The sequence below is a fragment of the Ixodes scapularis genome, unplaced genomic scaffold, assembly GCF_016920785.2.
Source record: "Ixodes scapularis isolate PalLabHiFi unplaced genomic scaffold, ASM1692078v2 PGA_scaffold2__306_contigs__length_199485367, whole genome shotgun sequence".
NCBI lineage: Eukaryota > Metazoa > Arthropoda > Arachnida > Ixodida > Ixodidae > Ixodes > Ixodes scapularis.
The window spans coordinates 60890906-60914785 of record NW_024609857.1 but is presented as its reverse complement, the minus strand read 5'-3'; the positions used below and the strand labels follow the sequence as shown (position 1 = coordinate 60914785).

General features: G+C 51.1%; 1 protein-coding gene across 1 annotated transcript in view; it reads left to right on the top strand.

Annotated features, from left to right (window-relative positions):
- Nucleotides 1-23880, top strand: part of LOC8039758 (ribonuclease ZC3H12A) — a 91140-nt gene that overhangs the window by 45634 nt on the left and 21626 nt on the right. The window contains exons 2-3 of the mRNA XM_029972007.2: nucleotides 17309-17641; nucleotides 18233-18423. Of these exons, the coding sequence (XP_029827867.2) occupies nucleotides 17309-17641; nucleotides 18233-18423 (524 nt within the window). The remainder of the gene's footprint in view (nucleotides 1-17308; nucleotides 17642-18232; nucleotides 18424-23880) is intronic.

Below are 23880 nucleotides of genomic sequence, written 5' to 3'. Positions count from 1 at the left end.
TAGTCGTTAAGTATCTTCGCGATTGAACTATTATCAACAAATTCTCTCCCATGATGAATGATCTTATTAACTGAGTGTCTTGAACCCGATGTATGCCTCCGAAACGTCTGGAAATCGTTACGAAGGAAGTTCGACATTTTAACGTTGAAATTCTTATACTTGGAATTCTTAATGAATGTTCTCAATTTATGGCAGTTAATAAGGCAGTCAATTCTATTTTGTTTCCGCGTTTTCTTCTTAGCCTATTGGCTTTCCTTTTGATTTGTAAAATCTTCCTCGTGATCCATGGGTTATTCTTTTTAGTTCGCTTCCTACGAGATGGCACAAGCCTTTCTATACACGTGTGCACCGCATTTTGAAAAGTGCACCATAGTTCTTCTACATCGCATCCCGAAACCGACCACTGACTGCATTCGAAAGTTCCGGAATATTTCTCACTGTTTGTGGTCTGTTCGTGCAGGCTATAGACCCGTTGCTCTGGGGCAGGGGGCGCGAGCGCATCCGCAAGACGCGACCATGTTATGATGGCTGAACCATCTAGGTGGCTCTGTAATGTTCAATTTTGCACGTGCCACTTTCGAATGCAAGCATCTGAAGGTTTGCGATAACAAAACTTCTAAAAAAATAAAAATTAAAAAACGAATTATGCAGCTCGCGGCCGCAGCGTCCCATTAAGCATTCCTTTCATCTTTGCCTTCTTTCGTAGCTTCCGCGAGCACGTATGTTTCACTTACGTGATAGCGAAGCCGAAGCTACTCGCAAAAGCACGTCCTCCTGAAAGGTGCTCGCACTGCACGAGCGCGCGTGCTTGACAGGGACGCTGAAAGCTTGCAGCTCGCTCTTGTAGGCTCTGCTACGCTGGCACGTAGAATGGAACGGAGTAGAAAAAAACTCTAGTGGGAAAGCGTATTGACGCGCATGCTCGAAACGCGAGCCAAATATTCTATTTTTCTCGCCTGGAGCGCTGCTCAAAACCTGAGAGCTACGGGCGTATTAGAGGCGAGATGTTTCGGCGGCGCCCTCGTTCGGTTGCCTTTCGTGACGTCATTACCCTGTGAACAACAAGTTTGATGGTGTTTGTAATGGGCATGGTGAAAGCTTCAAGTCATAGAGCTCTCAAAGCAACACTGCCAACACCGTCAAAATTGAAGTTCTTACATTCCTCTTATTTCCGTTGATGAGACATCCTTTGCCGAGGTCAGTGTCAGCATTCGGCCAATTGTGGTGGGCCGACCACAGCGACGCTTTCGATCGCTAACATCGCCAATAGGAGGATCGGTGGCCGAGTGGGCAAGCGCACACCAGCTCAGAGCACGTGAGGAGAAAGCTCGCGCTGCGGAACCCAGGGATCCTGGGCTCGATCCCCACCCCCGCCCGCTTCTATCGGGATGAGCATCGTACCGGCGTGCGGTCGTGTAGCGCTACTGCGTGTGGCAATATCCAGACGCTTATTGAGGCTGACTAACCTTCGGCTGTATAAACATACGCAACCGCAACATTATTTCTGCGGGATATAGTTGGCTCCGTTGAGTGCACTTCTCGCCGCGCACGGGTGCGCAGCGGAGAAGCGATACTTGTGGACTAGACTGCGATCCTGACTATCTCGCTTAATAAAGGTTTATTTTTAGACCAACATACTTGGACATATTGAGATAGTATTTAATGAATTTTATTACGCGTAGATGTGCGGTGCTATAGGTTTAATTTTGAAGTAGAATCACTCGTTCAGTTGCCACTTACGTATCGACCTTTCCACTCTCCGTCGCATGGCGCTGCCATCTCGGAATCACGTGACGTGGCCGCCATAAGGTAACTTGAACTGGATGCTCCGCTCTCGCGTCTGCACCTTGGCGAATGCGTTGTATACCTGTTTTTCGTCGCGTTTCACCGCACTTTTTTTTTTTTTCCCCCTCACTTTGTCAAGTGTCGTCCGATGCTTATCTTTACTACCTGATTGCATGCCATCATTATGCGCACAACTTTCGCACTTGGTTTTATAACACGTTTTGGCTATTTCTACCGACTATATCTTCGAACTTTTGGAGGGTAGAAGCTTGAGGGAGTAACCTCGATGAGTTCAGCTGGATTTTCTTGAAGATATTATATACCTATATTGCCCTCACGCTTATTTTGCATGATTGCAAACCTCTACATGGAAAATGATATTGATGTCCATAATTAAATCAAAACATGTTTGTTTCCTGAACTGACAACATCGCCGTAACTCTAAAGGTAAAATGCTATTGATGCCGATAATTAAGTGACAAAAGCCTGGATCTTTAGCTGAATTAAAAATGGCACAGTTGTATTGCAACCTCCGACACTATATAAAAAAAAAATTATTGTACTTAAAATGATTGTGTTCCAACTTTATTTTAATACTGTTTAGTTTACCTTTGATTTTGTTTCTTAAAATAACCGTCCGCAGATGATCACGCTATGTCCTTCGTCAATCAGTAAGTATTTCAGAAGTGGCAGGTTCGGTGGACTCTTTTAGATAAAAAGAGAATGTCTCTTTCCACAACGTTTTCGATGCAGCGTCTGGTCCTTTTAGGCCCGACTAAACGGACAGTTGGGTGTTTAAGGGAATCAAGCTGCCTGCTGTGCAGTGGGCGCACTCGATGGTTGCGCAGGAGTGGAAAGCGGAGAATGCACTCTGTCTTAGTCGGACAGGCCAGTATATACATCTGAACATGGTGAAAATAATTCCTGGAGAAGGGGAACAAACCTTTGTTCCCCTTCTCCAGGAATTATTTTCACCATTCTTGTCCTGCTCGCTTGCCCCTTTGCATTTAATTGCATTATAATTATGAACATGGTATTTGCTTTGTAATGACCGAGAATTAAAAAGTATGCACGCGCTCCGAGAGGTCTTTCAGATTCTCCGGTATGGACTCAATTGACCTTGGGAGTTGTCATTTTATCGTGTTTTGTTTTCCCTAATTCGGCAAGCTTCAGGTGTGTGCAAAGGAACACGCGTCACTCGAGCGGCGACGCTTGTCATGCACCTGATCACGCCCACGGCGTTTCCGAAGACCTGTCAGAAGCACTTTGCGAAGTTAAAATTGGCAGCGTAACCCGTGGAGCGGAGGGAGCTGTACTGCACGCGGCCCATGGCTTCGAGCACGGCGGAGGCACGAGCGCAGCTGGAGCCACGCAATTTGTGCCGGTTGGTCGGGTTTCGACACGCGCCGATTCGATCGCTTTGCGTGCGCCACGTCCTCAGGACGTTGTCGTCACGACCACGTCGGACCCGGACACGGGGCTACGCTGACCTTTGCCGTGTAACGTCGTAGCAGACGGCGCGTGCTGGCTGTTGACATCTGCGCATGCAGTAGTGCGCGCGTCTGTGCCGGACACTGTCGCAACACCGGGAGCCTCGTGGCAACTGCACGACAATATAAAGAGTGTAAATTAGACGCCAGCTGGAGACGGGTCGACGTTTAGATCGTGGAAGTTACACGCGCTTTCAGATACAAATGAAAAACTGGCATCAGCGCGTCTTTCTCGTATCTCGTTCCTGCCGCAAAAACCACGCTCCAAACAAATGCCTGCATATCTACTTACCCGCAAAACGCTCAAAGAGTCAATCTCTGCGATCTAGGAAATCAGCTCAGCGAATCATGAGGTGGAACATCCGTTTGGAGATGTAAATCAAGTCTGCGCTGTAGCACTACGCAGTACAAAGCGTCATGCTTACGTAATGCCACAGCGCAGACTTAATTTTGAGGTCTGAACGGATGTTCCGCCTCATCATTCGCTGAGTTGATTTCGTGGATCGCAGAGATTGGCTCTTCGAGTGTTTTGCGGGTGAGTAGACGCGCAGTGATGATAAAGGCAGACAAGACACGCGTTCGTGATCAAAACCCAACGACGTCTATAGTCGTGGGATCCCAAATCTGGTTCCTGGCAGACTCGCATCTGTGGCTCGATGTGTTGAGCGGCCGGCTTGGAAGCTTCGTTCTCGCCGGACCCCCTTCAATCGCCCGCCTTTTTATCCCGGACCCTACTGTACACGAGAGTACACCACCAGCTAGAAGAATAAGCGAGGCCACGTGAACAGCCTCCCCTTACCTCCACGTTAGCCCACCAGCATGGCGCCGACGCCGAGTGTTATGCGACACGTTGAGTGGATACCAGACGCGCTCGCAGTACTCGTGTTTAGTCTCTCTGCGCTCGACCTCACTGTGGTGACGTCGAAATGCCAGAAGAGTACTTTGATTAATCTGGGTGTTTGATTTTAGGCGCGGATGCGCGATCACGCAGAGGTTTATCCACGATTGTCAGTCTGGGGTGAAGGGGGTTACAAATTTCTGGAATGGGCTCTGCAAGGGAGGGAGGGCCCGGAGGGGTTGTATAGACGCTTTCAGCGCGCGCAAGATTGAGCCGCCATAGCCGACCTTCTCTTGTCTTACCGCGGTGCCCAGCCACTGAAGCGGGCGTCGACGAGTCTCCACAAGGACCTATGCTGGGGAGAAGGACACAGTAACACTCAAAATGGCAAGAACCCGTCCTACCGTGGCGATGATGAAGTGGAGCGAACGATATAAGAGGGAACAAAAACTGAAGGTCGGTTATGGCGGCATCCATGCACAGCTGCCTGAAAGCGTCTATAAGTCTCTGATATCCCATTGTGCAAGACCGACAATCGACTGGTACAAGGAATACGTATACACCAACTCAACTCTCCTACGTCACGCAGCGGTGGTGGCGCGCCGGACGCACTTCCGGTCTCGGGCGGTGGGCAGAAGTCGCCGTGCCAGACATGCATTCCTGTGTTCCTTTGGAAGAAACGAGACCAAAAACCTGCCTTCTCGTCAAAATGCTGCGATGGGGGCTTTACCAAGAGAGTCTGGAAAGGTTTGAAGATCAGGGCCGGCTTGCTAGAAGAAGTGTCTCCGTTGAGACTGCTCAAAGAAAGCGCTAGCCAAGGCTCGGGCGCGCGAGCGTCGGAGACTCGGCTTAATCTCGAGCGCTAGCCTTGACAGCGCTTTCTTTGAGCAGACTCAACTGAGACTCTGCTTCGAGCAAGCCGGTCCAGTTTTCATGTGTTTTTGCACCCTCCGTTCGTCCGAGAACGTGGATAGCAGCCGTGAAAAGGGCAAACCTAACGCTGTCGAACTACGATTGCGTGTGCGGGCCACAATTTGTAGTCGCCAGATGTATTTGCTTTGTTCCAACATGACCGAGAGAAAACCCCCAAGTTGTCCGGACCACCCACGGATTCAGTGCGTCTTCAAATTCACACGGCCGCCTGATCGTTCGAACTTTCGTCTGCTCTTTCAAAGTTGTCTGCTTTTTGTCGTCTGCTCGTTCAAACAAAAGCGGCCCGTAGACCAAAGTTTGACCCGGTGATTGCAATAAGAAGTAATTGCAGGCCTCAAAAGACTTAAGTAGGCTCGGTGTAAACAGTAGATACAAGATGTTAATTATTGGTACCGGTGGCCATCACCTACTTGTTACGCTTTGTCTGTTCCCGCTTCCGATTTTCAGTATCGATGTCGATCATCGCCGCTACCTTTTACACTTTTGCAGCACGAGCGACGTCGCGACCGAAAATAGCTACAAGAATCTCATCATGGTTTTGGCGTCCATTCTGCAGCGTTCATGCGAATGAATCGCCGCACGTCAAATTATTTACGGAAAGTTTAGCGGCGTAACGAGCCTTGATAATTTCGCTCAGGCGATTGAAGTGGTAAGACATTGCGATGAGGACGTAGAATCGACAACTCCAACGCGAAAAAGAGTATGCAGACTCACACAGACGCCGACAACGTGACATTCGAATGGTTTGTTGACGCGGGACGCGGTGCTTCTTGCCCGTACTCCATTGCGCGTGCGTTCGAACTGTTGTCTGCTCTTTCAAACTTGGCTGCTTTTTGTCGTTAGTTCGTTGAAACGACAGCGGCTCGTAAACCAAACGTTGACCCGGTAATTCCGATAAGAACTAAGTGCAGGCCTCAAAACACTTTTGAAGGTTGGTTGGGGTAAGTCGGCTAAAGGCCCGTTCACACACTTGCGACCGAGTACGACTGAGAGAGACGAGATCTCTTACAACTTCTTAAATGTTTCTAGAATGAGGGAACACACTGACATTGTGGCGCCATCTATGCGGTGACCCTAGAGCTGCATTTCCCAAAAGCGAAGGTTTTGCGGGATTTCCGAGGTCAAATGTGCGTAATACCCATAGAAAGGAGGGGGGATCGGTGGCCGAGTGGGCTGAAGCGCGCACCCAGCTCGACGCGCGTGGAGCGAAAGCTCGCGCTGCAGAACCCAGGGATCCTGGGTTCGAGCCCCACCCCTGCCCGTTTCGATCTGGATGAGCATCGTACCGGCGTGCGGTCGTGTATCACTACTGCGTGAGCACGTTAAAGACCCCAGGTTAGCAGTTGTACTGCACTGGCAAAATTGCTCATCTACAGTGTAAACCAATGTCGCCCCTACTGGCAGACCAACCTTACACTGTATAAACACTAAACGTCCAATTTGACTTTTGACTTTGACCCATAGAAAGGCTCGTTTATAACATTGACAAAAGTTTTTCGAGCCAAAAAAAAAAGGATATTGCGCGAGAAATAAAAAAAAAAATATGCCGGACCGCCGAGTTTACACTGCTTCCCAATAGATGGCGCCAGTGTGTTCTCTGGTTTAAGAAGTTTTAAGGAACCCAGGTTTAAGAGGTCGCAAGCAGTCGCAAGAGTGTGAACGGGCCTTAAGTGTAAACAGATACAAGAAGTTGTTGATCATTTTTACCAGTGGCCATCACCGACTTGTATGGCCCGATTCTACTTAAGGTTTTCAGTATTGATGTCCACCATCTCAGCTACGGTCCACGCTTTTGCAGTCCGAGCGACGTCGCGACTGAAAATAGCGAGCAGAATCTCGACGTGGGAGTCAGGCTTTAGCGCCCATTCTGCGGCGTCCACGTGAAATGAATCGCCGCACGTCACATTATCCACGCAAAGTTTTGCCTCGATAGTTTTGCTGAAGCCGCTCAAGTAGTCAGACATTGTTAGGAGGACGTAGAATCAACAATTCCAACGCGAAAAAGAGCACGGGGACTCCCACCGACGCCGACAACAACGCAATTCAATGGTTTGTTTATGGGCGACGGCGGGCTTCTTGCCCACCATCCACGGCGCATGCGCGGCGCCGGTGACGTCCGCTAGGGGCGCTCCGGTTTGTTTGTAAACATGAGTTGGTGTATAGCTTCCAGCGTCCTGTCAGCCTCTCGGCGAACGGGAGTGGGGATCGAGGGCCCGTCGTAGGGCCTTTCTCGTAACTCGAGAATGTCTCTCCCGACTACATCCGATTGGCGTCAGTGTCGCAGCTCCGCGCGCACGTGTCGGCCCGGCTCGAGGCGCCCGGCTTTCGATGATTCGGCGATGGTTCGGCGATGGTTTCCTCCGAGCTAACGATCGTCGCCGGGCACGCGTACGAGATCCCCGTCGAGGTGCGGCAGCGGCTGGCTGGTCATTACACCGCACGGCGGCCCCGAACACTCCCCGCCGGGAAACGAGGCATGCACGGCCCCCAAAGTACACCCGGCGAGGCGGCGTTGCTGCCCCGGCCAGCGCGCCAAGAGCAGTGCCAACGCCCGGCGTGCCTTTGGCCTTCGCCGGTGGTGGCCGCCGCCACGGAGCTTCCTCGGCCATCGCCGCCGCACCCTCCTCTTGGGGCTCTTCGTTTTGTTTTCTTTCGCGCGAAGGCTGGGAGAAAACGATCTGGCGCGAGCCTTTTCTGATCGCCTCCTCCTCCGCACACCCACACACGCACCGGCGCTGGCAGGTGGGCCTTCTGACTCGCCGCCGGACTGCAGCGAGCTGCTCGCGCGATCCACCGCTATCACCGATCTGTTGCTGCAACCCCCCCCCCCCCCCCCCCCCCCCACCCACCTCCGCGTGGGCGGTACCTGCCTCACTCTTCGCTACCATCCGCTCGCTTTTTTTCTGTTTGTTTGTTTGTGTGTGTATGTGTGTGTGTGTGTGCGATTTTTTTTTTACTTTGTTTTCTGTACTTTTCGTTCTTCTTCTTCTTCTTTTTTTTTTTTGTTTTGTTTTGGGTAGACTGGGACCGTTTCTGGTTTGCCGCGGGTTCGGGGGCTTGGTTGTTGCTCGCACCGCAAAGCCTTCCTCCACCGGTTTTTTTTTCGTTTTTTTTTTTTTTTTCTTTTTTTGGTTTGCAGGGGGTGTTTGCGAAGCCGTTGCACCCTGGCACGTGCGCGTGAAATAGGGCGCGTGCGCAAGTTATAAAAAAAAGGGGGGGGGGGGGAACACGTGTATTTACTTTGCATTTGTGACGCGTCTTCTTGAGTCTGACCAACTGTTGGCCGCGGTTCGGCGACCTGATCAACGAACGATGTTTTAGGCTTTTTAGAGGTAACCGAGTGCGGTTCGCTGACCAATCACAGCAGGCGGCGATGTCCAGGTCCCTTGGTCTCGCTTCCTCCCGCCGTCTAGACCAGGGCCCCCGAGGCATGCTTGGGCTCTCTCTCGCCTTGCTTTTCAATGGGCGGAACCCGAGCAAAAAGAGTTGGACATAAGAACGTAACGCAGATTGCTCGTTTACTCCGTGCGCCTAATATTTCGACGAGCCGTACACGAAAATTGGATTCCTTGCTCGCAATTCGGAGCTTTTTTGTGTGTGTGCTTCAACATGGGGCTATAGATTGTCGATGTGCCCATAGTTCGTCACCTGTACTTCTTGGTACACATAGGCGAGCTTTCATTACCAGTCAAAAGCATTCTCGGTAACCTTCGTCATTCCGTCGGAGTCCGCAGCTGAGGGTTGTGACGTCTCCGGAGAGAGTATTGAGACTGCCGACCAAGTAAATGTCCTAGGGCCGCAGTTGTCCATACATCGCACTAGATACGGTGTCTGCTGCAGGCGTGATGACAGAATTACAGTGTACTAGAATCCGCGGTAGAGTGGGGACCTGAGCGGCTCGAGTGGCTGGTGTAGGTCGCGACAGGTGTCGACACCGGCGCATCGCTAGTGTAGGGCGTATTCACTGGCGACCATAGCTGTGTGCGCGACTGCTGAGCTCGTGCTGGAGGCGAGCTTCCCAGTTATCTTGTCACATGAATTCCGCACCATCGAGATTACCGGTCTCAGCAGCCTAGTAATGTGAGCTGGTTCTGAGCATGCGCTCTAAACATCGCCCTCAAATATGGCGTCCAGGGAATTCCCCCTATAGGGTGGTGGGGTTGCGCTCCTGCGCCGCAATAGACCCTTTCCGGAATTCACTCTGGCCACTTTGATCACTGCTATCATCTGAGCAATGGCATATGGCACGTGTCGTACCATAGCCTCCTCTATACTCTCACAAAGCCTGGCAGTTCGACGACGGAGCCATAGAGTGCCCGGTCGCAGATTTGGAGCGCGAGGATCTGGTAGCAGAGCATTTCTCGGGGAAGCTGGTAGTGAGCGCACAGCTCTTGCAGCGGCGAGGGCGCGCAAAGAACGCGAGGAGCACGAGCGGACATTCCTTCGCTCGGGATCTCCGAGATCCCGAAGCGCGAGCGCGAAGGCTTCATGCGCTTCGGGATCTCGGAGGCCACGCTCGGGAGAAGCGTGTTTCGGCGTCTCGCCGCAGCGGGGCACCCGTTACATGACTCCGTTGTCTGCCGCTCTGCCTTTTCACTCTCGGCGGCCGAGCCCGAAGCACGTGCACGCGAAGGCATACCTTTGACAGGCTAGGAGTCTCTCGGTGCTCGAGAAGTAAGCACGATGTAACTGCGAGCCTGCCAAATCCACGTTCGCGTGCATGCTGCGCGTGTTTTTAGCTCGTTGGTGTCGGTTGTTTCTGTTTGTCGCTCTATAGTGGCACTCGGGCATACGCGGTGTAACCGCGGCTCGAGACATTTGCCACACTCAGTCTGTCCGGACGAGTGGCCCGAGCCATGCACAGACTGTGCCTGGGACTGCCAGGCCACCCACACAAACACCGTGGAACCAGGGAAATAGTTTAGTTGTACTCGTGTTCGTTGTGCCATCCTTGCAAGTGTGGCGCGCGTGGCTGGTGCTTTGTAGTGCTTTGGACGAACGCTGGGCCGTGGAGATCGCACGTTGAGCGATTCATGAGCAATGGAATTCACTGGGCGCCTTATTTGAGCGCGGCATTCACCGCGCATGCTCAGAAACAGTCCCCACTTATCTTCTAAGGACACTTATAGTCTTGGTCTCGTGAAATACACGTTGCGGATGTGTATATTGTGGAAGCTCATCATAAGCTCGCACGCGGCAGCAGCCTACTCGACCATGGCCATCGGCGTCACCCGTCGTGCGCGACGTTGTCGAAGCCAGCGTAGCTTCCACAGCGCTGTAGCCCCGCACTGCTGCGAGAGCACGTGCACGTTGCTTCCGCTTGCATTCGGACGCGCTGCGGAAGCTACCCTAACCTTCACAACGCAGCAGAAGAGAAAAAGTTGATGAGCAGAAAGGCGCGCTCGCGGATTCCTGCCACCCGGACAATGGGTTGGCGAGGTGCACGGCGGTTGGACTCGATTAGGACGGCCTTCTGCCGCGATGGCCGAGATGCTGCCGGCCGGCGGCGGTGCGCGCTGGGACAGAGAGGGGCGGGTAGCTTACGGTCGACGAACCGGATCCCGCATCGTTTCTCTCGCCGAAGGTTGTTGGGTTAGCAGGAGCCCCGGGAAATCACTTTTCCTCGCCGCGACACTGGCTCGCCCGCGCGCGCTGCTCGTCGGACACGCACCTGTCCGAGGGGCGTGCGGGCCGTCCTCTCCTCCGGGTTCCGGATCTGCCGCACAGCGTTGGCCCAGCTTCGGCCAAATGGGCACGGACCTTCGAGTGCGACCCCAAAGGCTTGCGATGCTAAACTTTTTACGGATTGCTATGGCAACGCGGCGGTTGTAAGCGGCTTAAAGGGCGATTCACACACTCGCGTTGAGTCCGATCGAGTGCGACGGTTGCTATGGCAACAGCTGCGTTGGCTCCAACGAAACCGCCCCGTTTTGTTGGAGCCGGCGCAGTTGTTGCCATAGCAACCCTCGCACTTCGTCGGACTCAAGGGCGATTCACACACTTGCGTCCAGGCCGATCGAGTGCAACTGCAACGGTTTGCGACGTACGGGTCTCTATGGCAACAGCTGCCTCGGCTCCAACAAAATCGTTTTTTTCTATACTCCGTTTCACCCTATGTTGTACCGCAGCGAAGGCTAGAAGCGCGATCTCATAGCGTTGGCAGCTGCCCTTGGTGCACGAGAGCTTGTGTCGCCGAGGTGTGCCATAGAGCAAGGAGCTCGTGCTTGTAGCCTTTCCTGCGGTCCAACACAAGGTGAAACGGAGTATAGTGGTGGACCGCATCTGCCGGACTTCAGATTCGGAAAAATTCGGCACTTCCTGAACTTTTGAAGGAAAGTTCGGCAAAGATTCGGCAAATTTCGGCAAACGTCTGCGCACGCGCGAAAACGCGACGGGGGCATGGATTGCAAATGGACTCCGTGCGGTCGTGCGGTTACCATGGTGCACTGTTGTACTACCAGCGGTTACGTCGAGGTGCGGAGCACATGGTAACTGTGTGCTTGTCACCCTTCGTGAGTGTGGTTTTCATCGATAGTTTCTGCCTCAAAAACAGACAATCGGCCAGGAATTAACGCAGTCTACTCCGCAAATGAAAAAAAAAAAAAAAAATAAAAAAAAATGATGCTGTACGTTTGGGAGAACGTGATTTTCATTTTATCTTTCCAGTGATGAAACGAGGTTGGTGCAACATTACCTGACTAATACTTTAAAGCACTCCTCGCCATTATGCAATCCTGTTTTCGACTCACAAGTAGTTTGTGCCAAAACAAAATAATATTGCTTTTCAATTAGCGTTATTTCGCTGTTTTCATCTATCCACATAAAACGAAACACCAAACTATCGTGCTCGACGTTGCAGATCCGACATTTTCTAACTCTTCCCATCTTCCAAAACGTAAAGTGTGACCTAACATCAGAAACCGTCATTTTAAAAGTTAAAAACGAGACGTTGCGAATATGGGACGCATACTTCCATGCAAAGCTGAAGTGACTCAAATTTAAAAAAAATATGCATATTTACAATAAGATTGTTATCCCTTCTGGTGAAGGATGAACAGCCGTTGCGTTCCTTTTCGCGCACGAAATGTTTACTCGGAGGGGAAGTATAGAACACGGTGTTACCGCCTTTTTTTCAACTGTACACACTTGCAGGCTTGCTCTGATGAGGCCTCAAAACCCAAACTCGATTATCGTGACTGCGTCCGCTACAATCCAACCCGTTGTCACACAATTTCTGTAAAAGTCACTTTAAAATTACCAGTAAACACACAAAAATGACACTAATACAACAATATTATAAAATATCAATAAAACATCACCTTATTTAGTAATAACTGCGTGAATATGCATAAAAAACGTTCTTTTTACGAAAAATAAAGATATATCAACTTTTAGGTCTGGCAACAGTGCATTTTTGCCGAATCTTTAGAAAAGTTAGGAAAATATTCGGGAATCCCAAGATTCGGCGCTGAATTTTCGATTCGGCAAAAGGTCCGCCCATCACTATAGTTTTTACCCCGTTTTGTTGGAGAGTGTGTTCAGATAAGGACGGTCATAGTGGTGTCACGACTCATTTTTTTGTTTTCAATCAAAAAGTTTTACGAGGTAGAGAAAAGTGCCCAGACGACGGTAAAATCCTTACTTTTGCAAGGAACCTTTTTGTTTTCGTGAGATAAAATCGCACCTAAGGTTAGGTTGAAAACAGGACTTCCCCAATTGCTCGTTGACGCAACTTTGAAGGCACCTGGAATAAAAAAACAACAACAACAACAATTGTCTACGTTATCAAATGTCTTATGCCCAATGCACGCAAACTTTACTACCAGCAATATTCAAATTTATTTGATCTGATCATATACTTAAAAACAAACAAAAGGGAAAACTTGGCTTTTTGAGCAAGTCTTTTGTAATAAGGCATTTTTCGGCGAATTTTTACGGCACTTCAAATTTTTTTGTCATGCGTATACCGTTTGAGACGTCGCCTCCTTGTGGCCTCTTTTCTTCTCGTCCCTTTTCCGAAATACCCCAGTCTCGGGTTAAACAAAACTATGGTTAACTTCCAGCAGCTCGCCTGCACCCTTACAAAAATGTTTTCTTGTATATTATATATATTGAACGTCGAAAAATCCCCGTGGGAATGAATCGTCGGTCCTCCGCTAAGGCGTGCCAGATGGCCTTTGTTGGTTTGCTAGGTAGAACCCCCCAATTCGACGCTTGTTCTTGCACGCACGTGTTCGTCGCTTCGAAAAGCAAGCAATGCACGCGCCACGCGCAAACTCCGAAGAACTTGCGGTCTCCTAATCCAACACATATCGTTGTAGTGTCTCTCCCAGCGCCCTATAAAGGGGTGTCCAAACAGGGCACTACAAAACGCACGACTCCGACAAATCGTGAAAATTGAAGCGGGCGCGAAGCGGGCGCGTCCGCTTCAATTTTCACGATTTGTCGGAATCGTGCGTTTTGTAGTGTCCTGTTTGGACACCCCTTTACACGTAATAGGTGTTTTTTTTTTCTTCTTTTTTTCGGTGCAAGTGTACCATCTGGCACGGCCTTGAAGAGTTTTCTAGGGCGGACCCTCGGGTGGATGCGTGTCGCATGTTTCGAATGCAGAGGGACGCGCGTACCTCTCGGCGGGAGGAGCCGCCTCTCCGTCGCTTGTTTTACGCTTCCCGCGTGCATTTTACGAGCCTCGCTGCTGGTGGCGATGGGAACGACGCCAGCTCGACCGGCTTCGCGGACATCTCGCGGAAGCGGCGAAACTGTTCGTTTGTGAGAGGCCTCATATCGCGGAACCGATCGGACCAGCCGAGCAGTCGGAACAATTGCGCGTAAAACGACAATAACCATCTAGAAGACGGTGTTGCGACGTAAAATCGCGGCGCCTATTAAAGGAACGCATAGTCGGGGCGGTGACGATCGTTCTGTACAGGGTGTCACAAAAGAAAATTTACACGGTCTTTTTCACCGCAAAAATAAACTAAGCATCGCCGAACGCTGATTCTCCGCCCAAAGGTAGAGCTAGAGGTCACAACCAGATGCCAAAGTTTCAGCCCGATCCGATAACTTAATCAAAAGTTATTAGTGATTTTCTGAAAATTGCAATGGGAAAATGGAGCCCATTTTTGCCCGTTTTCGGTTTCTGGCGCCATAGGGCCCCATGTGTTTGAAAACTCGGTCGGCCGCCATTTTCCCATTGAAATTTTCAGAAAATCACTTATAACTTTTGATTAAATTATCAGATCGGACTGAAACTTTGGCATATGGTTGTGACCTCTAGCGCTATCTTTGGGCAGAGAATGAGCGTTCGGCGATGCCTAGTTTATTTTTGCGGAAATAAAAACCCTGTAAATTTTCTTTTGTGACACCCTGTACAAGCGAACCAGTATAGACCTTTCCAATGTTTACAAATCCACAGCTCAGCGTGCGATCTCCACAGCTCAGCACGCGCGTGTGCGTCGCTTCGGAAATCGAGCAAATCACGCGCGATACGCACGAACACTGAAAATGAAACCGGCCAGCAGCCCTTTTCTGGAAAGGTCTATACTGGCTTTCGTACGTTTAGTAAGATACGCTTTCGCGGAAAGTGACGCGAGCGCGAGCCAAATCAGTCAAGGTGCATTCGCTCTCGCTTCGCTGGTCGTCTTTCGTGGTCGTTTTCACTGGGACTCCGGTACGTCGTTGATACGCTGCGAGAAACTAACGACACTGTGGCGCAGTCCAAGAGCGATCACGTGACGCGGACATTATCTGCTCGCAGGTGGCGTAAGCTACGTCTGGAATTTTTTTGATTCGTCTAAACAATCCGTCTGGGGAATAGGGTTCTGTCGTGAACAGGATCCATCGTTTCGGTTTCGCGAACAGGACCACAGTTATTATTCCTAAAGTTATGAGACGGACTTTCGCCGAATCTTATAAATGCACATTTTCCCAATTTTTATACAAATATAATTGTCCGATGTATCTCCAACGCCAATCTCTCCAAAACCATCGTTTAATATCCCTCTCTACCTCATACAAATACGGCGAAAATTCTGCTTGCCATTGATTTTTTTTTTTCAATATTCGAATGTTTTGTTTTTTGTTAGCGTGAATGAAGAAATTGAATTCCTACTTACAAACTATAACCATTCATCCAGACTACTAACTCGAACCCTAACACCCGCGACTTTCAACGTGGCCAGTTCGGAGCACCCAGCTTGTTGTCGCGCCTCAGTCGGGGAGTTTACGGCATTATCCGACAAGAACGCCGAAAAAAAAGGAATCACGAAGCAAGAAGCACGAAACACAATGAGCCAAGAGAACGTAAGGGCGCGAGTGAGCTGGTGTGTACGGAACATTTCGAAGCAACCCGAGACTGGGGAAATACGAAAGTTGACACCAAGCGAAGAGAAGAGGAGAACGTCTCAAATTTGAGACGTTCTGATCATCAGAGTCGGGTTGCTTCAAGACGTTAAATAACAATCCACGCTCCTGCCTTCCGTACGCTGTCAGCGACTAGAATCAATGTTGGTGGAAGTAACGCGTTACAAGTGAAGACGTCCCTTGTAACGCGTTAGTTTTTCTTTTCAGTAACGTAGTCACGTATACCCTGAAGCTACTAACGAGAAAAGTAAAATTTCGTTTCTGTTTTACGTTATTGCCTATCAAATTACGTAACTCGTTAGTGTTGATTAACATTAGTAACATTTTCGGTCCCTTTAGAGAGCCAACGAGCCAGCGGGACTCTCGCTGCATTCTACAAACTCGGTGGCGAAAGGATACAAAACGTTATAGCGGTGCTCCGTAAGAGCTTAGTTGTCGTCAGAGTCGGTGTCCGAAACTTGTCGCTTCTAAACCATAATAATATAATCCAGTGTAACTCAAAACTAGTGCTAAAGTAACGCTCGTTTGGTCCAGAAAGTAACGGGTAACGGTAACTGTATTTCGTTATATTTGCAGGATGGTGACGAATCTCAAAACGCGCGCTAGGTTTTGACAGACTGCAACGACTAAAGCTATTTTGTCACTCAATTTACGTTTAACGGGCACAGCACTCGCGTCTTTCCTTCGGTGTCGAAAAAATCAGTTAAAAAAAAGCAAGACATTGGAATTATGAGGTTTTTCTTTCATTTCGTGACGAAGCGTTGGTGATTTCAATTAGAAATTCTGATATATAGTCTATGGGAATCTTGTTGGGTGCAGCGCAAGCACTGCACGGCATTCTCGTCTCTGCGGGGATCGAGGAATTCGCATTGCTTTCACGTTGGCAGTTGGAGCGCATCCGCAAAGCGGTGGCGGCTGGTACACAAGATCCTGTTCGCATCCGCGCGCTTTTGATGAGGAAAACGTGCTCTTTGCGGTTCCGCCTCTCGCTGCAGTGTGAATGCACCCCAAGGCAGCTGGCCTGCACGGTCCGCGGAAGACCTCCGCCTCGACAAGACTTGTTTTCTTTCTACTTACCACTCGCGGGTTTTCACTGGGAATTAGTTCTTTTCTTTTCTTTTCCTCTTCTTTCTTTTTTTTTCTTTAAGAGACAGGGGTCACTTTCAAGGTCTGGTTCTGCGGCTGACGCGCGTAACGGAGTTTTACTGACGCCAAGTTACGATCCGCATGGACGAATCCTTGGCCCAGAAATCGATGAAGCAGAAATCGGTGGCGCCGTTCGTGGTGGAGGAAGGGAATCGGTGCTCCGGATGGGGTTGTCCCCCTGTAATCGCGTGCGTCTGTAAAGTCGCGGGACCGCATTAGGAGCAGGTTTCGGTGGTTTGCGGTGGGACAGTTCTGGAATTGACTGGGATCCGCCCTGAGTCACGCCGAGAACAACAAACGATTTTAGCGCTCTTACGAGCCACTTGCAAAGAATAGAGCGTCGCTGCAAGTTGTGACGAAAACGTGATACTAGCACGGGCGTACGGCGATCACGCTGTGTGTGCGACTATAGATTACGTGATGTCTGTCGTACGCTGTGGTGTCACGTTGCGTGACGTTACGGAGTCATGTGACGACACTGCTGCTTCCTGGTGTTGTTTGATGTCACGTGATGCAGTATCACGTGACATCTTGTCACGCTGATGACGTCACGTGCCCGAAGAGCGTCCACAAAATGCAGCGGAAAATATCGTGTATCGCCCTCCATCCGCATTCTGCTTAATTCCGACTTGGTACGTAGGATCAAGGTGTTTCTCTTTTCGAAGAAGCACAAATGGAATTGTGGTGGGCGTTCTCTCGGGATGAGTGGGTCGGGGCTTCTCGAGTTCTGACGGCGCCTCTTGTGCCCTTTCAGGAGCTGCTGGCCGGCGCCTGCGAAGCCCTGCCGGCCGATGCGTCGTCCCTGCAGCTGCAGCGGTGCGGCTCCACGTCCCTGGCGGGCGGCGGGGACCGGCCGGACCCCGTGCGGCGGAGACGGACCCTCGAGTCCGAGGACTCGAGCTACGACTCGGACACCGAGAACGCGCCTCCCGAGGCCTCCTCGGGGGGCGGCAGGCAGCACGAGGACGTGTCGCGCACCGTCTCCGAGACCCTGGGCGCAGAGTTCGCAGAGTACGTCAGCTCGGCGGGGCCACACTACGCAAGCAAGCTCGAGTTCGCCGTCAAGCTGGGCTACACGGAGGCGCAGGTGAGCGGCTGGGAAATGCGTCTCACCACGCGAAAATTCAATGGCCTTGGTGCCGACAGCTTTTGCGTTGTCTGAACGGCTGGACGGGCGCAGCCTCGGGGTCTTCTACTTACAATTGGGAGAGGTGGCTACTGCCAACTACCCGTCGTGGCAGCGGAGACAGCCGTCCCGTAATTCGCCGAGCTGCCTCCTCAGATAGCAGCGATTGGCTTTCCCAAGTGCTTTCCGGGAAGGTAAACGCTCGGGATTCCTTGACGCGTTGGAGAGTATTTGTTAGAAGCGATTGTTCGCAAGACCTGCGTGTGCAAAAGGAAGACATCGATGATGTTAATGTTTATGGTTCTCGATCACACGTACACAGTTAGTAACAAGGTCTCCAGTACGCGCTACAGAACCCAGGAGACCCTGGGTTCAATCCCCGCCCCCGGCCGTTTCAATCTGGTCGAGCACCGTGCCGGCGCGTGGTCGTGTGACTTCGCAGTGCACGCTACAAACCCCGGCCTAGCAGGGGTCCTGCACGGGCTACGTCGATTACCTTCAGCGAGCGTGCAACCAGTGTGGCCATAGCTGGAAGATGTTTCGTTCGCGCAGGTCCAGCAGGCGCTCCGTCGCCTGGGGCCCCAGCCGGGCCAGAACGAGCTGCTGGCCGAGCTCGTGCGGCTGGGCTCCCGGGAGCCGCTTTCGGCGCCCTCGGAGGCGGCCCCGGACAGGGGAGCCAGGGCGGCGCAGCAGGAGGACGCGCTCAGGCCCATCGTCATCGACGGAAGCAACGTCGCCATGAGGTAAGCACGCCTCGTTCACGGCGGAGCCGGCAGGCCGGCGGACGCTATGCACGTTTCCGCTGTTCACGAAAATCACAGTCCAGCCAGTGCTTGCTCGTAATTGCGGCGCGTGCGTAACACACACACAGACACAGCAATAAACGCGCCCTCATATGCCTTTATGGAAAGTATAGTCGGTCATCTGAGGCGGACTTGGCATTTTGCCGCTTACCCACCCACTCTTCATGGTCAGTAACCATAGGGAGCGGAGAGGGGAGTGGCTAAGTTTGGAATTAAAAATTTCAAAAGTAGCTAGATTGGGAGCTAGAATTTCCAAAGTAGCTAAATTCAAACTCTAGTCGGTTACAAGTCAAGATGATAAGAGAAGCTACTCCCACAAGCGTGATGCGCCCGCTTCAAATCCCTCCGCAGTCAAAAGCCCCTGGTGCCAACTTGTTTCCGACCCCGACTTTTTAAGAAAGCGAATTTTGTATTCATCGGAGAGGGAACCGAGCCCCTGAAAGTAGCCTTTTTGTCCGTCGGAGGGGGAACCTAACCCCCGAAAGTCGTACTTGTTTCTATCGGAGGTGAAAAACTCTAATCTCCTTCTGGTGGCTTCCACAACGCGAAGTCAAAATCGAAATATAAGGCAAATATTTACAGGAAGGCAAGCATTGGCCGCGACGTCACGGAAACGATGGGACACTATTGGATGCGGAGGTGGCGGAGGGATATATGAATACCTTTGAGGGGCACTTGCCGCTACCTTCTCGACCTGTAACTTACTATAGTTACGAAAAAAAGCCATCTTTCAAAACTCTGCTGTCGCGCTCCTGAGTCGGTGACAGAAGGAGAACGACATACCTTTCGGACGCCCGGCCTCCAGCGCGCGCTTAGTGCTTATCGAGACGCGAGGCACACGAGGCACCGAAGCGTTGTCGACGGCGGGAAACTCGTGCTGGAGGCGGGACAACGACCTCTTAGCCTTTCTTATTTTGTCACTGACTCCCCGACAGATAGAGCAACTCAGGGCCCGCTGAGGAGTCCCGAGCATCTTTTACTCCGCAGCCAATGAACTACCAATCACAGGAGCGTAAAGATAGTGGGCCACGCCCTTCTTCTTTCTTTTTTTTGGGGTGGGGGGGATTTTGGTGGTTGGACGAGTGGATGGATTCTAACAGCTGTATAGCCTTTATAACGGGCGGTAGGTTGCGCCACTAGCCTACACACTCGAGACTATACATACGCGGCCGGGACAAAGCTAGTCCGTACGAGCAGCTGTTATGCTCTTGTACCCGTGCCTTTGACAGGGCTGCATAAGTTGATAGATGGCGTAGAGTGCGTATCACGGAGACCCAAGACTGAGGGGGGAAGAAAGTAAAAATGAACGAGCTTAGGTTACTTCTTAATCGTTTTAAAGTTCCTGGCATGTAGCGCATTCTTTTTTGCGTATTTCACTTTGGGAAAAAAAAAATGAAGTATTGCTGGGCATCAAATTTTACCATTTTGTTACATCCGGTCATTTTTACTGACGGGGTAAAAAGCCGGCCATTCGTCCACTTTTTGGGCAGTACGCGTGGTCTGTACCGAACATCTAACGCTCGCTCGGTGCTTCCGCTTCGAAGTGGTTGGCGTCTCTAGAACATTTATGTGACGACTCTAGGAGCATGCTCTGTTGTCTCATTTTAGTAAACGATCAACTAGCGTACCTTCTTGCCGTTACTTCAATAGCAGTGGCGTTAACTGGCGGTAGTACGAGCCTTAACCGCTGCGTCTATTACGTCAGCAGAAGATAGAATTCTGATTGTGCAGTTCTGAGTTCGAAAAAACCTTTCTTGGTCTTTTGCCAAACGCCATGCAAACGTAATTGTTTTCTAACTCCGGGGTCAGAAACATTAAAACACTGAGCGGTTATCCTTAGGCATTTCAGTAATATATATATATATATTTTTTTTAGCCAATGAAGCCTCGCTGCCGGCGCAGCCGCGTCGTTATGTTTTCGGGTGCACCTACGCGTAAACATCACACAAAGACATTTTTGTTAGAAATAGACCTGTACACACATACGCGATAATGTAAACTCCATAAGGTCTTAATATCCAAGGCTGGCAGGCTATGAAAAATGCGCAAAATTGTTAATCGTAAAGTTAATAATAATAATAATAATTGCGCAGTATGTTTTTAGCACTTTTTTCTTCTTCTTAAAGGGCAACTCCGCTTCATTTTTGGTTTTGAAAAAACAATGCACTCCTCTTCAGTATCGCCTGGGAAGACCACACGTCAAATATTACGACGCAGTTCTGTCTAAATGTTTCTTAAACAGTCCGGAAAACTTTGCAACTCGCCAAGTTGCCGAAATCGGCTGACTCGAGCGGGCGAATTCAGGTGCAACCAACAGCGCAGTCAAGGTTACGGCATGGGCGGAGCCAACATTGAGCTAAACGTCATCATCATGGCCCCCTTTTGCTTGTTTTTACTTCTCCGATCGAGCGTAGCGCATGACGTCAGCAACGTTGCTTCTCGGCGCTCAGCGGTGTCCACGTGATTGGCGTACGCGCCTGCGCAGCGCGCTTCTTGGGAGCAGACCAACCGCCCGCCGTGGTCCCGCCGTTACCTCCGTCCTCCGCGTCACAACCACCGTCGTCGTCTCACCGTTTGTGATTATTTCCTCTCGGAGTTTCGTCCACACTATGGACACCACGTGCGCAGAGTCGCAGACTTCTGCCGCAGTTGTGCAGACGTCGTCGAACTCGAATGCCGTAGACACCAAAACGTGGCGAAGAGTGCGGTGCAGACGACACTCGCGCCTTGCCACAGGCCCGCCCCCATCCCGCCCGTCGTCGGGCCGAGGATCACGTGACATCTCGTACCACGTGATGGCCATGTACTTGGCGGCCCGAGGCCAATGTTGCCGGACAGAGCCGAAGTTTCGGTTTCGATTTCCGCTCGTGTTTAAAATTAGATTTAAATATATATATCCCATTTTTCGCGAAGCAAACGACGTAGTGTCTTTTACTAGGGCTTTTTAATTCGAAATCACTCATTATCCCGAAATCTTCGGAATTGAGCGGAGTTGCCCTTTAGTCTAGAGTTCTAGACTTTGTCCACGTAGTTGCTAAAACCTTAATGATGAGTACAAACACTATCTTGTAAAAAGCTACCGCAACAGCGTTCACTTCTCGGTGGTCCATTCGCACGGTTTACAAAGTTTTATTCAGTTTTCTTTTTTATTTGCGCGGCAGATGACAGCAAAATTGTGCCCGGTTAGTCTCTTTATCGGATATAACATTTTACAGTAACTTGCAGATCTACATAAGCGCCTTGAGGCGATTTTCCAAGCGTGTTTGCACGCCAACCGGATGTTGGGTACTGGCCAGCCTACGGAGCGGGCGCCGTGCAGGGATGAGAGGAGGAAAGGCATTACCCTCTCTTTTAGATGAATGATCACGCTTCTTCCTTTGGGATGATGTTATTACTGTGTTGCGTTATTACTGTGGAGTGAAGCGATAATAAGACATGCTGAAAACACTCCACGTCCTAAAAAAATTTTTTTGCGAATTTTTTTTTAGATGATATTTGAGGGTGCGCAAACCGCTGCTCGCGAGCTACGGTATACTTTTCTTGGCTGAACTTGTGGCTCTCGTGGTCTGTGAACTCTCTACAAATAGGTCGGTGTACGCAGGCACCGTGTACTCGGGGAACCGAATGCCTTGGACTTACAGGTCAATTCATGGCACGTCGCTCGTTTACGTACACTTGGCATTGCTTATCGGCCGAATGCTTCGCCGCTACTGCGGCGTGCAGAATCACAACGCAGAAACCACGTGAGCGGGAACGATGGCGCTCTAACTCAGGGACGAAGAAATGTGTTTCACATGCACGCACACACACTCGGATCTGCTGCTTGTTGTGGAAAGTTGGGCTCTGTTAGCGGCTCCGCGGTAACGTCACTCCGGCCGCGGTACGCAAAAAAAGGCCGTCGCCAGCTTCCGAATCCGCAATTCACGCTTTGCGAGAGAGAGCCGGGGACCCCCAGTCGGTTCGGCCGCTCGCCCTCGTCCGTGCCGGGGCTGGCCGGCGGGCGGTCTGTGGCGGGACAGCGGGACATCTGCCGCGGCCGGTCTTCGCGGCGGCAAGAAGAACGACTCCTTCTTCTCGGACCGAGGGGAGGGAGGACAGGTGGCGGAGGGAACCAGGATGCCCAAGAGGATGTGGTGACCCCGCCGGGTCCCCCTCCCTCCCGCCGTGCGCTACCCGGATCTACGCTCCCTCTCTGCGGAGAGCCGCCTGGAGCTTGCTTCGAGCGGCGATGCAAGCTCGCACTGGCACGACCTGCGCGAGTTCCCGACCCGCTGGCCTTGCTGCACGGCCCGGTGCTAAGGTCCGGTGCGCCCGAGCAACGCCACCTAGAGCAATCGAGGCCTGTGTCACACGTCATCACACGTCATCACAGTGAGGTCGAACGTAGATCGGACTCGAGGGCTGCTTTAGCAGTCGGCTGGGCCTAGTTAGCGTTCAGTCAGTGCGTCGAAGGACGGACTGTAATGACCTTTCAAAGGGATATCTTCCTGGCCGAGTTCGATTCCCGCTCCCCGTCCTTTTCGGTGAGGATGGGCGTCGTACCCAACGTCACTAGAAGCTTCGTGTCAGTCGCGGGGCTCGCGCTCTGAGGCCGAGCCAAAAAAATTTCTTGGTCGAAACCTACAGACGACGCTAGCATTTCGAGGGCTGGCTGGCTATATAGTTCTAGCACAAGCATCAGGATGAAACGCGGAGCTGACAAAAGAGGCGCCCGCGGCGCTCTCAGTGCCCCGCCAGCCACGCTCGATTTGTTGGCTCTGGCGCAAAGCATTGGCGAGATAGAAAGTTCTGAAACTGCACTGTGTGCGGTCGTGTATCATTGCTGTGGCGCACAGATTTTAAGTTAGGAGTGGTACTGCAATGGCTTGGTTTTTCATCTACTGCGAAAACGCCACAGGCTTGTTGCAGTTAACTTCCAGCTGTCTGAAGTCCACATACAGACAACACAATTACACCGAAAAGTGGGACTCCCGCTTTTGATGTGCACGGCTCGCTTGCCGAAGGAAGTTGCGCCTTTGAGCCGTTTTCATTCGTTTTTGTACGATTGTGCCGCATAATGGAACTGCGAGACGGTAGCTTGATACGAAGACGAGTTTTCCTTGCGTTTAGCCATGGGCCGGAGAATGTTCTTATGCGCGAGGTGCGAGCACACCAGCCCCGTTTCTGATGTCTACAACCCATCTGCCCTCAAGGACAAAACCTAAAGTTTCTGAGGTACGCAGCGGCCACTTCGCGTATGTGAGTGCGAACTGTCATTGCACGCAGATCCGCCTGCATCTTTATCAGGATTAACTTTTGCGTCATTAACAGTCTCAGGAAAGGGAACTTAATGAGTCCGGTTTCGTCGCACAACACCGTTGCTGGTGTCTACGAGGTAGGGCTCGTCTGCTGAGCTTT